Here is a 14,718-nt window from a genome sequence, read left to right on the forward strand (position 1 = left end):
GTGTTCTACATGTGTGTAATTTTCAAAAACGTATTATCCACGAAAAATATGAAAATTCCACTATAAATACACGTGTTTTTCCTTCCTGGGCAGTCTCATGCCTCAAAAATAATTTTTCCATTGCGGTCAATATCACGTGAGCAGCAAATTTCCACTCTCAACTGGCCTTCTCTGGTTGATCGTCGTTCCTTCCTCGATCTTGTAAACCTTTATAAAATTCTTACTGACCCCGATCAGTTCTTTTTTGTTTTTAAGAACACCAGTGATCGGGTCACTCGTGACAGTTCCATAAAGATTGCCCATTCCATTCTCCAATTTAAATTCCTTCTAAGGAAACACCTCTCTCTCTAATTAATTTTTGTTATTTGCTTTCAGGCCCATAATCGTTAATTTCTGTACTACCACTTAATAATTTTTAACTACATTTTTTGACAGTAATTGAAATTTATATATTGTATTATTTTTACCGGATATGTTTTTATTTTCTTTTGGAGCTGAATGGCTATAATACGCCCTAGCTCGTCAATACGGTGGAGCAAACCAAAAAGGTTCATAACCAGGTTACGGTTCAAAGGATTCTGCTTACACGTTCATAAAACAAGACAGTGATCTAATTATCCATTTTGAGCGAGTAAACAAAACTGAAGCCAATTACATATCGGGAAACATGGAACTTTTAGGACTGAAAAGGGGTCTCGAAAAATTGTCTGAAAAAGGAATCGAAATTAACCAAATAACTACTTTCCGCCACATTCAATGTCGCGCATTCTTAAGAGAACAGCATCCAACAATTGATCACCAATTTGACCTATGGCACTTAGCCAAAACTTTCAACTGGAAAAGAATTAGCACCTTGGGTTAAATTGATAAATAGACATCTTTGGTACTGTTCAGAAAATTGCGGTGGCAACAAAGATGTACTAATTGATATGTGGAAATCACTACTGTACCACTTGAGAGGCATCCACGAATTTCCAGAGCTGGTAAATTTCCCTGAATGTGGGCATTCACCTTTAAATACAGAAAAGGCAGCCTTGAAGAACTGGTTGGATGTTGAAAGTGGGCGTATGAAAAATTGGAGAAAATTGTCACATATACTAAACTACTAAAAGACCTCAGACAAGTCAACAAATATTCTCACACTTCAGGGCTAAAGAATTACCATAGCCTTGTCAACATATATTGTCCGAAGCAACTTGATTTTGATCATGTCATCATGGAAGCCAGGCTTCAATTAGCTGCTTTGGACCATAACTACCCCCTGTAGCATTAGGGTGTCGGTCAAGAGTCGGATATGGGTCTAAAAGTCGTTTTCAGGTCGCCGACTGTATGCCGACTCAAATTGTTCAATTTTATTAAACCCCAAAAATTACAAATTTCCATTTTGAGACTTTATAAAGTCGGCAAGTCGACTTTAATGTACAGTCGATATGCCGACTTGATAAGGACCACACAAGTATTTTTTTCATATTTTTAAAATAATTGTATTTTATTGTATAATTATACTTGAAGTTAATTTTTACTAATTATGATTAATTAATTTTTAGAAATTAATTTGCATAAGAAGTTACTTCCCCTGTAGCAAATTAGAGTCGGGCCGACGTCGGCAAAAGGTACTAAACACTAAAGTCGGCCGACCTTTGGATTGAGGGTCGAAATGTCGTAGGGGTAAAATGGTAAAACGTCGACTCTTTAACGCCAATTAGCCTAATAGACCTAAGAACCGACTCCGAAACGACGTCGGGCCGACTTTATATTAATGCTTATTTCCGACCCAAAACTGATCTCATTATTAGATTTTCGAATACAAATAAGTTTGAAGAAGAAATAAAAGTGAAAAAAAATTCATCATCATCAAATAGTCAGAAAATAATTAAAATATCCCCTTTCCTAAATAAATATGGTCGGTTTCATAAAGTTAATGTCGAATCCAATAATTAAATGTAAGGTCTATTTTAAGTTGGATAATGGTCGGCATACCGACTATAAATAGTCCCAAAAAAGGATTTACGGTTTTAGTGTCGAAAAACGTTTCGACGTTTTTAGGTCGGCATTTGGTCGTCGACTATAAACCATTGAATTGGGAATAATACTGGTAGAATTAAAATTACGATTCCAGTTGCCATGGTTACGCGGGACCTAAAATGATAAGACTGTACGAAATTCATCTTTATAATTAGGTGGTAGCGCCATCTATATTTTGTAAAGTTATATGGCTAAAAATAAATAATGATTAGCTAACTCACCGTAACTTTAGTTAAAAAGAATCGTGTTGACAGAATAAAATTGTTTTTAAACAACTTCAAGGGTTTGTTTGTTACGAGAAATCATAGATTTCAATTTCGCAAAAAAAAAATCAATTGCAATAGTTGCCACCAATAGAGACAGATGCCCCCACGGTAGAACGATAAAGTTGATAAAGTCTCCTTATGGAACGAAATTGGTTCCGCCCCAGCCAGATTTAGTTGTACCTCTATTTATTCCCAGCTCAATGCTATAAATCGACTTTTTAACCGTACCCCGACTCTAAACCAAAGACTAAATAGATTGGCGTGATCAATGGCTCAACTTGCATTCGATAGCAGACGGCGACACTGGTCAAAATTTTCCCCGCGCTTCAGAGTGCTACTAGTGGCGCCTCTAACGGCTGGTCAAAGGCTTCTCCCGTGTTTCGAAAGTGTTAATAGGTTTTTTGTATGGAGACGCCTGTCTAGTAAGCGAAGCGTATATAGTCTTTGCTCTAAACCAACTTCATGTGTTACAGGGGTTTGCGATTTACGATATTATTTCAAAATATTAATTCCTGATTTTTATTGATATTGATTAATTATACTCTAAATAGATTAAAAAATTTAAAATGTATTAATAAATAGGCTTATTGATACGAGCACAAACGTTTTTCAAACGCTTCATAGTTTAAAAAATTCAAAAGCACGAGTTAATACTTTCGCAGCGCCATCTCCGGACTAGCAGCATGTTAGAAGTTTATTGGCGAACTCGCTTGATATGAGAGGTGTAATTGTTGACTTGTGCGCTTAATTTTATATTCAAAATTAATGGAAAAATCATTGAAATCTTGAGAAATACATTAAATCTAAACTAACAAAGTAAGTTTTTCAATAATATATCTATATAATATAATATCTATATCAATTAATTATAGCTTTGTGAACAATGTTTTGCATGAGCTGTTAGGCCTTGGCAATTACAAGGTCATGTGTTTTATAAATAACATATAAAATAGACTACAACATCAAAAGATAATGATATTTGATAAAAGTATTTGAATTGTAATTGTGTTTACGTATTAAAATCTAGAAGCTTAATTAAAATGTTTCTTTTCTATATCACTACTATATTAATTCTATGTACTTCGCCAAAAGATTTTCAGACTTGTATATTGTTTGGATTAGTTCTATTAATATAAATAGCTAATTTTTATTGAAAATTATTATCGATTCAATCTCAGCTAAATTACTGTTAAGGCATCAAATTGGTATTAAGTGGGAGTTCCGAAGAGCGATTTAATTTGACGTCGGCACAACGTCGTTTCACAGTCGGAATTGTATGTTTATGAAGTCGGCTCATAGTCATTTCTGAGTCGGCCCATAGTCATTTCTGAGTCGGCCCATAGTCATTTCTGAGTCGGCCCATAGTCATTTCTGAGTCGGCCCATAGTCATTTCTGAGTCGGCCCATAGTCATTTCTGAGTCGGCCCATAGTCCTTTCTGAGTCGGCCCATAGTCCTTTCTGAGTCGGCCCATAGTCCTTTCTGAGTCGGCCCATAGTCCTTTCTGAGTCGGCCCATAGTCCTTTCTGAGTCGGCCCATAGTCCTTTCTGAGTCGGCCCATAGTCCTTTCTGAGTCGGCAAATAGTCCTTTCTGAGTCGGCCCATAGTCATTTCTGAGTCGGTCCATAGTCATTTCTGAGTCGGTCCATAGTCATTTCTGAGTCGGCCCATAGTCATTTCTGAGTCGGCCCATAGTCATTTCTGAGTCGGTTCATAGTCATTTCTGAGTCGGCCCATAGTCCTTTCTGAGTCGGTCCATAGTCCTTTCTGAGTAGGACATACATCGGAAGTGAGTCGAATTTTTTTGTCGATCGACGGTCGGCCGACTACTTTTCTACTAGGACATTTCGACCTTTCAGAGTGGGGTGGCCCGACAGTAGGCCGACCTTTATGTTTTAAGACACTAGCCGACGTCGGCCCGACTCTTAAATGCTACAGGGGACAATGTTGGACGTAAAACTTTGTATGAATTAAATGAAGGTAATGAAAGTGGATTTGGTAAAGAGGAGCTTGCGTATTACTATTCGAAAGCAACAGCACAATGGAATGCACGTCCTCTTAAAGAACCCAATGAAAATATAATTACGCGGAAAATCCGAGGCTATAGTGATGGGAAACAATTATGCCGAAAATATCTCGAGTTTCTCGACCTAAAAAAGATGAATTAGAAGCCACTGCTAAAAGAAGAAAATTAAATCTTTAAATCTTGCATACATCATTGTCCACGTAGGAATAATAAACCAATTAGCTTTATCTTTTAAAATTTTGTTTAATTTCAGTAATTATTTTTAATTTGGGGAATGTTTAAAATTATCAATTTTTGGAACAGTCAAAACTATAAAATTTAATATCACATTTGAAGTTCTAATTTAAGGTTTGTGGTCATTTAAAAATTCAGAAATTATTACATTTAAAAATGATCTTAAATGGTGATTAAGTAAATTATTAGTGATTATTAATGACATTAGATTAAATTTTTCAAATTATTAAGGGAAATTAACGTGTAAAGAAGTTCAACCTAGAGCATGACCATCTTCGGGAACTCACAAACGTTTATAACCTACGTATTCATCTGCGCTAGCTTCTGGAAATTCCATCCTTATTCGCGATAGAGCGCACGTGGGAAACATTCTTCGATTGTTTCTCCCAAAATTGTCATAAATCATGTGAACAAAATCACGGTACGCAGAGTATCGGTATGTTCTATGTTAAAAAATAATACCCATTAGAGATTAGAATTAATTTGAAATAAGAAACAGTTACACGCTTACCGATTTGGCAGTTGGTTGGATTTTGGAACTTAACGATTCTCTAGTTTGAGATAATGAAGGTAGGATCTGTAGAATGTTTTTCATACCATCTTATTTAAACACAGAGTTTTGAAGTTTCATTTTCAACAATGCATTTCGGGTCTCCAGGGCTGTTTAGATTTATAGCTAAAAATCTGAACACATCAGGAACTTGATGGCAAAATAAGATGCCCAAATTAGTGTAATTTCCGTTGAGCAATCTCCTTAAACCATTTTCCAAAATCATTCTTGGAGTATTTTGATGCACCCACTATCACAAATACAGTAATAACAGTAATTCCTCCATCACTGCAGCAAGAGCCAAGGCCTAGCGATCGCGGCGCGGTTTCTCACTTCTTCAAGCTCTTCTTGCGAATATTCCGGTTCAAATTCGTAACCCTGAACACGAATCCCTCGATTTCTATTCATTATTAACTAGAATTCGTTTATTTTTATCAGTTGCAGGTTGAAATAATAAGTTTAAACGAAGCTGTAAAGCGTGTCTGCTAAATTATCTGCTTAGCTTTAACTATAAAGATAAATATATTTTGCGAATGACCAATAGAACTGCATGAGGATACAACGTGATCAACAAAACACGAGAGCGAATAATAATGGCACGCTTCATTTATATTGCTAATTATTTTCTAAGTAATTAAAATGAACTAGGAAACTTAAACTAATTGTATTTTTAAAACCCTCGTATTCCGACCTTTCTTCTAAAATTACATGTCGACGATGGTGGAATTTTCCTTTAAAATAATTTGGTATAATACGATTTTCGTGTATAAATTCACTAGATTTATAAAAATAAACCCTTAGCCGTAAAAATTTCAAAATATACGTTTCTAAGGTGACAGCTGTTTATATTTTCCATTAGATTACCGCATGTACGGTTAGCCAAGCTCATATTCCAAGCATATCAAGTGGTCCTCCATATCTGAATATTAATTTGTCCTCTTCATATTAAAAAAAAATTTACCCAACGCCAATGAACTTTGCATACTTGAAGTCCACATTCTACAAGAAGGTATGATATTTAAAGAGGTCGTGATTCGGTATTTTTTAATATCTCAGAAACTGCTTGCTCATCAATGACAGTCCATCACTCGAAACGAAGATTAGTCAATCGCTCTTATCTCACTCACGCTATCGAACCTAATTTTCGAAATTATCTTTCAATTGTGTTCATTTTTATAATCTCTTTTTCCAAAAAATACGAAATCCTTCGTATTCAGTCGACCACTCTATCAAGGTAAATCAGCTTCAATTAAAAACGTTTCCGCTGCATTGAAAATTTCATTTAAAATTTAAAATATTTTACATTTGTAGCAAAATGCGTGTCGTTGCTGGGCTCGTGTGTGCCTTTTTGCTCGTTTCTCTGGTCTACTCCGCTCCCGCTGAAGATGAAATTAAACTTTTGCCCGGTTTGTCGGACGAGATTCATTTCAAGCAATATTCGGGATACTTAAACGCATCCGAAGGCAAATTTCTTCACTACTGGTTAATATATTTGCTTCCCTTATTAGCTTTGAAGTTTATATACATTTGAGATTATTAAGTATCACTGACTTAGACTGTGTGGTCCTTTTTGAAGGCGGTATCCATTACGTCACAAACAACGTTTCCACACCTTTCTGCAAAAATATTTATTGGGCTTAAATTCATACCCAAACTCTTATTTTAGTATTTGTAAAATTATCTTTTGCATATAGGATATAATTTCATTTACTAGTGTTGGAAATTTAAATTTCAATATTTAAAAAGATTTAACGTAGTCAACCGGAGCCAAAGAAGCTACATTAGGCCAATAATCGTCTCGAGTTATGAAATTCTATCTCCTTGGCTAAAAATCACGCAATACATTTTATTCGCCAAAGGAATAATTGAACTCTGCATTTAAGGTTGCCTATGTATATTGAATTATTTTTATGGTGTAACAATGACAATACAATTTATGTATTGTTGACCTAACCTCGTAAGAAATTATTTAAGTATCACCATGGCTGATATCAGTTTCATTACAGGTTTGTCCAAAGTGAACGCTCAAAAAAGGACCCACTGCTTCTTTGGTTGAACGGTGGACCAGGTAGGTCGCCTAAAACTGTTACAAAACGATGGGCGTAATAAATTCGAGACTTAAAGGGAATATAACCTTAGTTATTTGTTGTGGAACACCAACTTTTGAAGCTCTGACCGCTCTTGCTTTTGGCTTTAGAAATGTTTGGCATTACTGTACGGGGTAATTTGAAAAATTGAAGAGGTCTTCCATAAAGATTGCTTTGCAGGTTATATTCCCTTTTACCGTTAGACACTGTCGTCCGTTAGAAGCCAGGAATATTTGAACATCGGAAATTTAGTGTGCCTTTTGAGAGTTCAATCCTTTGTAAGGAGGCTTTACTTCGACCAGATAAACTGCGGACTCGCATAAGTAATAAAAACTTGTTGAAGTTAACGGTAATAATTACTGTAGGGAGCTGTTGGCTGGCTTGGCATGAAGGGCTTGTCACCACGCATTGTAACCCGGCAACCAGAATTAATGGCTTTAAAAGTCGCTTGATGACTTAGGACTAAGGTATTAGCCTAGCTGATTATTATTCATTATTACTTCGACCGGGTAGACTGCGGACTTCCATTATCCTAAAAAAGGTTGGGCTAGTGAACCCAGTGCTTAAAGGACAGAGCAGCTATATTTACCTATGCCTAAAGTCCCGGAGCCGGAATCTCTGGGCGCCTAAGTGTCTAGTCCGGTTATCCGAACTCCCCTTACACTCGCCCCGAAACAATACTGATTTGTTTGCTGAAATAAATTGTCTAATTGTCAGGGTGCAGTTCATTGTTTGGACATTTGGGAGAGCATGGTCCAATTCACGTTAACAAAGATGGAAAAACACTCTATATAAATCCATACCGATGGAATAAGGCAAATAAATATTTTATTTTTATGGTAACTGAATTATTGGGTATTTTTTATTCAGATAGCTAACGTACTTTATCTGGAAGCTCCAGCCGGCGTTGGCTTCTCGTATTCTATCAGCAGAAATTACACCATCAATGACGACCAAGTAGCCGACGATAACTACCTCGCTCTCAAGAGTTTTTTCGCCAAATTTCCCGAATACCAGTCTAATGATTTCTACGTAACTGGCGAGAGCTACGGAGGCGTGTACGTTCCGACACTCTCATATCGAGTTTTGACTGGTTCTTTGCCTCTCAGATTTAAGGTATGCCGTCTTGTTAAGGTCCTACTCGAGAACTGTAAGCTAGGCGCGAGTATCTGTATCAAATTACGATCTCTGGAAGTCCCTAACCATATTCATCACGACGGTACTTAAGGTAGAAAAACTACAAGTAATTGTTATAAATGCACGAGGCTGCGTTTACGGAAAGGGGAGGTAGCAAGTGGGGGAGTGCAGTGTTTATTCTACCTTTGCACCTTATAGGTAGGTTACACGAGGGGTCTTTTTTTTTCGTTGCCTTTCCCCAGTAGTTGAAGTGAGCTATAATTAATGGCAGTCGAAAAATCGTCTGTTTACGTCAGCCATTACTCTACCGCGGTTAAGCGTAATTCTCATGTGATGACACCTAAAATCTTTAAAAGTAAAAGTTTCTGCGAGGGGTACGTCCAAGGAGTTTCAAAAAAAAGATAGATATTTAAAGAAAATAATTTTATGTGGTAATATTGATCCTTATAAATTAAACGTAGATAGTTTGAGAAGTTCTGCCGATAGCCAAGGAATAAGTTTAGGTTATAGTAATAATCTCTGGACTGTGGCCCAACGTTGAAAATATGGATAATGTCAATTATATGGTATTAACCACGAATTTTGTAACATGCGAGCAAATGAAAGAAAATAAATCCTTAGACACGCACAATTGTTTCACCAGTGGTTGGGTGCACAGTGACATAACACCGAAGGTTTTACCAAATGGAAATGTTATGATACTTGGCAAGGTACGGGATTAAGTTTTTACTTTTTCATTTATGTATAGTAAATTCAAATTATATTCATTATTTTATTAGATTAATCACTCTCAGTGTGCAAGTGTATCTCCATTAAAAGCATGGCTCTTAATTAACTGTATTGCTGGCTGCGAAGAAACTTGTTCGCATTTTTGCCACCATTCTGTTTGGCATTGAAACTGGTAGCTCCATTAGAGACAGCACTACTCGCAGAAGTAAAAACAAAATCCTTGTTACCAGCCAATGCCAAGGGGATTCCTTACTTGCCACCAAAAGATGTGGATTTTATCTCAGCGAAACCTTGGAGTAGAGAGGTTGACTGGAGGGGAAATTCCCATATCTGTAGCATTGAGTCTCTTCCCCCATCAATTCGGCCTAAGCCCTCTCAGCATGCACTGCGTTTTTGGTAGGGGCCTACGTTTTACCTTACTCTAGCGACGAAAAAGAGAGCTATTTCCAACCAAAATATTTACTTAAATAATATTTCACCCTCATTTTACGACTCTAACAATTTGGATTTAAAATGGCGAGACGTTTTAAAGAAAGCTGAGGAAGAATTTACAAAACTGTCAATTTCTGAAAATGTCGCTACCAAAATAGAAAGAACAACCAAAAATCAAAACAAAAGTGATGACTAGTTTCGATACAGGGAAGGTCGGATAACAGCGTCAAACATTAAAAAGTGTCATTCTGATCCCGCAAACCCTTCGATTAGTTTTTAATGATTTGACGTACTTATTACATTACATAATATTATAAATAAAGCCCAAAAATAATAAGCTGAAAGATTTGTTTTTAATTATTAAAATTTCAATTTTTAAAATTTTGGTTTTACATAAACTACAGATTTACAAAAATTGGTCAAGGCACAGAAAACTCGCGTTATTTTATCTAGGGGTGTTACACGTTCTCCAAATTTAACCGTAACAAATTCAACTGGGAGACAGGCTTGAAGCATATGATATTGGTTTCTGACGAGGCCAATAACTCTTTCGACATGAATTCTTATATGGGCTATTTTTCTAGTATTAATAACATCGAGAGCAGGCGACTGTTTTTTCCCTTTTGTGAAAGCTGTAATAGCTTATTGGGCCCCACAAAAACCAATACTATCCCAAATGTCAAAACCCATATCAGTTAGCACTAACTCACCCTTTAATAATTTATTTAACAATCCTGAATGTTCAGTAAGAAATTTGTCTCTAGTTCTCCCTCCCCACGCTTCAGAAATAAATAATACAGTGCCTTGAGGTGTACAGCCAATTAGAAAATTTTCCTGAATTATAGTGTTTATATCGTTCTACATAACAACGATAACGGTCCGTCAATAAAAACCTCAAAACCGTCAATAATTACAGCAACTCGATCGCCATATGAATCTTTAAAATCAGGTGGCATTGTTTTATGCAATTCTTCCCTATCCAGTAGTCGTTTGTAGCTAAGTTTTAACCACTTATCAAAGATACGACTAGCAGAAGCTAGGGAAATATTAAAACAAAAAGCTAAATCCTGCAGAGGTAAATTTAAACGTAAGGGCATCAAAAACAAAAAAAATCTTGGAACGCTGTTAAACTGTTACGATAAGAATTTGGAACAGTATATGAAATGAAATGAAATATAATCATTAAGAGAGTGAATGTGTGTATACCGGTATAAAATTTTACTTAATCATCTCTGTCCGTAAACGCACATTCGGAAATTTCAGTTTGTAAAAGTTTTTCTTTCAGAGAGCAAAATTCATTTTCTTTCTCTAAATTCAGTATATCTATCATTGACAAATCTGTTTGACAATCAATGGATTTCAAAATGGGCTTCTTAATCTCAGTTTGACATTCAGCAGATTTCATAATTGGTATTTTAGGCATCTCATTCTGACATTCAGTCGACTTTAGGGTGGTGAGGCAATCTGAATGTTTATTGGTGGTGAGGTTATTATGGTTGTCAAGCCCTTCTGTTTGACACTCAACAGACGGATTTTCTGGGCTAGTCTCACTGGATGAGCCTCGGAGAGCTAGATATCTTGGATTACGTTATCCAAATTGTTAAAATAGATTTTTTCAATATTTGTTTAATTCTAAAAATTATCTAAAAGGCCAACGCAATAGTCTACATTCATTAAGCTATCTATACCACTTTAACATTTGTTGTCTGGTTGTTATTGTCATTTTACTGATGCCTCTAGATTTGAAGAAATAAATTTGCAACGAGGTGTGCGGAATTTGTACGAAAATTCTTTAGATTCTCGGTTAATTAGAGAAAGAGCCCAATCTGGGTTGTTTATCTCCATTTAATTCACTGGCTGACCTACGTAAAACATTTTCTAACTGTATTTTACCATAGAATGAATTAAACCTCTCTTTTAAATTATTCTTACCAATAATAAATTGCTTGCTGCAATCAAGAGAAGTAATGTTTGCAGTTTCAAATATGATTGATGAAATTTATCCACATCGTCTCCTTGTCAGTTGTGTATTATTTTTAAGAAGTGAAATCTGGTTGTATCCGTAATAGGGCTTCGCTGTTGGTAATGGAATATCTGACTGGTCAATGAACGGCAATTCTCTTATATTTTTCGGATACTATCATGGCTTATTTGGAGAAACGTTAGTATTTTTTTAAATCATTTTATAAAATACATAATTAATGGAAATCGTTCTAATGCGCAGGACCTGGGACAGTCTGGTTAAGTACTGTTGCAGTGGATCTCCGACGAGAAACTCCTGTGATTTTTCGAATTCCAAAAATCCTCTCTGTCAGAAAGCGGTACGTAAAATTTATTATATAACCCAAGCAAGTAGGTCGAAAACACTTTTATTTTACTTTTGTCATCAAAACATATTTAAACGAAATCTAGAAAGTTTCTTTTGAACTTTCCAATTTTATATAGCATGATTATGAAAGCAATATACGGTCATCTGATTGATACCATTAAGAATTATTGAATTAAACCACATTGTTCCAATTGCTAACAATGGAAACTACTTCTTGTAACTTTATTATTAGGAAAAAGTATAAGAAATCTGATAGGAATTCGAATCTTCCAAAAAGAATGCATTCATTTGTTTTTAACTGAATCATCTGATAAATGTTATTGCTACATAAGAAAATGCAATAGCATTTCGTATGAAATTTATTTTCCCTGATAGTTTAATGGACCTTCTACCCATAGGTTTCGGATGCATCAAGTCTGGTATCAAGCCCCGAGTTGGATATGTACAATTTGTACGCTGACTGCGCTCAGGCACCGTCAGCGAACAAAACAGCGCTGCGCAACACTCGTCGTGCGTTTGATTCTCGAATCATACCTTACAGTCTGGGACTCACGAAAACGGTATATAACTCACATTTATTACCAATTCAATTGAAATGTTCTCTTTAGGAACGGCTGCGTATAAATGGTCAACAGGCCAAGTAGTTTGTTTAAAACGATTACTAGTCATTGAATACCCCTGAAAATTTCGTACTTCTACAATACATAGTTTTTGCGAAAAAAGCTTGTATGGATCAATGTCAAACACTCGGTATACCTATATGATTAGCATCATAATTGTAATAAGGTTTATGGCAACACTTTATTATAATACTAAAATATTTCTAAACTTGACAATATTTTTTTCCGCGAATGCCGTGTAAAAATCGCAATTGTTAATGGATAAGGTAATGTCTATTCGCGAGTAAAAGACATAATTTTAATTTGTTTTAGTTACATCCATTGAAAGAAGTAATTCCGTGTGTAGATGATAGCAATGTTGCCAATTGGCTTAATCAGGCTTCGGTTAGAAAGGCCCTTCACATCCCAGATGACGTTCAAGCCTGGGAAGAATGCAGGTAAAGTCGAATAAATATAATTTTAATATTCTAATTTGTGCAAAAACAACGACAATTAATTTGTAATTATGAAACTTAACTTTTAGTTCTGCAGTCGCAGGGAGCTATATAAGCACGTACCAAACTCTCAAACCCGTTTACCGAAAGCTGCTTGCTTCGAATAAACTTAAAGCATTAATTTACAATGGCGATGTAGACATGGCTTGCAACTTTTTGGGAGACCAGTGGTTCGTCGAAGATTTGAATTTACCAGTAGGTTCTTAAGTTATTTCTTAAACTTGCGTTGTTAGTACTGCGATATAGCGCTTGAGCTTTAATTGTTTATTTTTTACTAACAGTGGATTAGTCATTAATCGTCTTCTTCCTTTGATCTAAAGGAAATAATTAATTTTCAATTGTATTAAAAACCTTAGTTTGGTTTTGTTGTGTTAGTTATACCTAGTGGTTTGTCTAAAGTGAAGGGGGAATTTTAAACACTTTAAATCCCATTAACAGTTTGGATTTAATATCTAAATAGGTACTGTCAAGTTATCAAGAATGGCATTATAATAAACAAGTTGCTGGGTATTTGAAGAAGTTCAAAGATTTGTCTTTAATTACAATAAAGGTAAAGTTTAAATCGGTATAGTTTATAAATAACTTACTTCGTTTAATTACAGTTGGTACTGACTTCATTCTTGATAAATAACTCTATTAACCGATGGATAACATTTAAGCTAACCATTTAGATTGTCAGTTCGTACGAAAACCGTTTTTGGGGAATTTTGAACTATGTTTGATGTAAATAATTTACCCTTGAGTAATATAATTTGAAGAAGGTGGGACTCTACTACGTACTAATTTCATTTGTCGGATAACGGGGAAGGTTACACAAATTAGTTTTATTACTACACTATAACCTTAATTCCGGCTCATTTTTTATTTGATTTCTGTTAGATTCATAAATTAAAACTTTTGACTTTCAGGGATCTGGACACATGGTTCCTCAAGATAAACCTGGACAAGCTTACAAAATGATCGACGAGTTTTTAAAAGGAAATATATAATCACTTACCAATATTTTTATAGATTTATCCAATATCTCTTTATTTTTAACTATTATACCGCGTTGCATTGCAAAATACTTAGAAAGCTTAGTTTCCACTATTGCGCTTAATGTATACACCTAATTCCATGAACCAACCAAATTTTTGAACAAATTATTTTTAGCAATATAGTGTAAAATAAACCTACTTAATGTAAAACCTAATGAATTGTTAATAAACATTTTAATTTTGTAATTGCTATCTTTGATATTGTTGGGCAACACGGGTCATAAATCGAATTACTCAGTTTGATTGATGAAAAAGTTTCTTAAACTGTTGGGTCACTTTTAAACAACGCCCGGATTTTATGATTAAGGCTTATCACCAATATTAAAATCACATAATATTAGTACCCTTTTGATTGAACAAAACTAAATTAAAGTTTTAAACTTCACTTTATTGAATTTCTCAGTAAAGGTATTTTTCTAACGCATACGAGAAATGAAAAGATCTTAAGGTAATTAATTATTTTGTTCTTTAAAATTTGATCTATACCGGTCTTTAAATATTTTTTGTCATGGTAACACTGGGCAATTAACTATTTGTATCTGAAACAATACAGGTATTTGTCAGTCTCATAATATTTCGGTGAAAGTTTTCCGAATCACGTTTTACAGAAGAGCACAACAATAATAGAATCAAAAGCGCAGAGTAAATTATATGCATCGGAAAAAAGTGATGAAAAATATGCGTAATTTTATGCTGATGCGATTAAATTTAGTGTAAATTTAATACTTTCTTAATGCAAGGTTCAGTAAGGA

General features: G+C 35.0%; 1 protein-coding gene and 1 long non-coding RNA gene across 2 annotated transcripts; both read left to right on the forward strand.

Moving 5' to 3' along the window:
* The first annotated feature begins 6,230 nt into the window (after window positions 1-6,230).
* LOC149940569 (lysosomal protective protein-like) lies at window positions 6,231-14,152 on the forward strand. The gene is made up of 12 exons (XM_090178479.1): window positions 6,231-6,335; window positions 6,413-6,583; window positions 7,108-7,169; window positions 7,906-8,003; window positions 8,059-8,304; window positions 11,556-11,647; window positions 11,711-11,807; window positions 12,214-12,375; window positions 12,748-12,872; window positions 12,959-13,124; window positions 13,390-13,479; window positions 13,838-14,152. Exons 2-12 carry the CDS (start codon window positions 6,417-6,419, stop codon window positions 13,916-13,918), a joined length of 1,386 nt encoding a protein of 461 aa, XP_090034605.1. The 5' UTR covers window positions 6,231-6,335; window positions 6,413-6,416; the 3' UTR covers window positions 13,919-14,152.
* Window positions 8,757-9,221, forward strand: LOC149940570 (uncharacterized). Its single transcript, XR_016481159.1, has 2 exons — window positions 8,757-9,035; window positions 9,105-9,221. It is a non-coding gene; the product is annotated as an uncharacterized LOC149940570 (long non-coding RNA).
* Window positions 14,153-14,718: the final 566 nt, after the last annotated feature.

Source organism: Leiobunum rupestre, chromosome 6 (assembly GCF_980474605.1).
Source record: "Leiobunum rupestre chromosome 6, qqLeiRupe1.1.hap1, whole genome shotgun sequence".
NCBI lineage: Eukaryota > Metazoa > Arthropoda > Arachnida > Opiliones > Sclerosomatidae > Leiobunum > Leiobunum rupestre.